This window comes from Saprolegnia diclina, assembly GCF_000281045.1.
Source record: "Saprolegnia diclina VS20 unplaced genomic scaffold supercont1.111, whole genome shotgun sequence".
Taxonomy (NCBI): Eukaryota; Oomycota; class Saprolegniomycetes; order Saprolegniales; family Saprolegniaceae; genus Saprolegnia; species Saprolegnia diclina.
Window position 1 is genome coordinate 134,319 of NW_008246178.1, and position 1,028 is coordinate 135,346.

General features: G+C 60.5%; 1 protein-coding gene across 1 annotated transcript; it reads left to right on the plus strand.

The window, feature by feature from the left end:
• Positions 1-397: 397 nt before the first annotated feature.
• SDRG_16073 (hypothetical protein) lies at positions 398-961 on the plus strand (the record flags this gene model as incomplete). Its single annotated transcript, XM_008622269.1, has 4 exons — positions 398-544; positions 595-709; positions 762-808; positions 836-961. The coding sequence occupies 4 exons, from the start codon at positions 398-400 to the stop codon at positions 959-961; spliced, it is 435 nt and encodes a 144-aa protein (XP_008620491.1).
• Between the last annotated feature and the right edge of the window lie 67 nt (positions 962-1,028).

Here is a 1,028-nt window from a genome sequence, read left to right on the forward strand (position 1 = left end):
AATTTAAAATCGAGCCAATAGAATCATCCATTTCAGCTGAGTTTCAAATCGACTTTGACACGGCCCGCAATGCTACCGGGTAGCACGACAGCACCGCCGTTCGGGAGTTAACTTCAGTGACCATGAGCAATGGTCACGACCGAGAAGTATGGACCCGCTCATTGCCGAGCTCACGGACAAGGCTTGCGTCGCCGACGGCGGCGTCCAGGAGGCCAGCCTTGACGCGCTGGTTGCGATTCTCACCCGCGTCGGCGCCAAGGTCTCGGCGTGGACAGTGCGCGCAGTGGAAGACGCCCTTCGCAGCATCCTCATCACGGACGACGACCTCCGGCGTATGCGCGCGGGCAACGGCCTCGCCCTCGCGCTCTCGCTCGGCAGCGCATAGCATGGTGTCTGGATGGTCCAGGAGCTCGTGCAGCCGTCGACGGAGCTCTGGACGCTTCGCAACTCGGTAGCGCTGGTAGCATCGGGCTTGCTCCGCCTCTCGCCGGTGCCGACGTGGGTTGCCACCACGCTTGCGGCGCCTGTCGTCCCGACGCTCGTGGTGCTCGCTTGCGATGAGAACTCGCTCGTCAAGTTGGCTTCGCAGTTAAGGTCGACGCGGCACTTGTCTCGGCGCTCGCTGTGGGCCTCACGGACGCCACCAACAAGGCCGTCAAACACATAGCGATGCGCGTCGTCAAGCGCCTGACCAAAATCGCCGCGAAGCGTGTGCCCGAGCATTTGAATCCACTCGGCCGCCGATTTTTGCGCTCATCAAGAGCCCAAAATCAACATCAAGCTCGGTACCAAGCGTGCGCTCTTGTACGTGCTCGAGGTTGCGACGCGCCCCTAGACCCTCGCGGAGTACCTCGCAAGCGCCGAGCAAGGCAAGCTCCTCGTCGAGTACGCCCGCCGTGTTCCCTCCAATCTCATGCTCAAGCTCAACGAAGACGACTGTGACGACGAAGGCGCCAAGTAGAAACAAGTGCGTACTAGCTGCCTATAAACGCAACTCAAATAGCATATCCAATTGCGCTCGTATACTC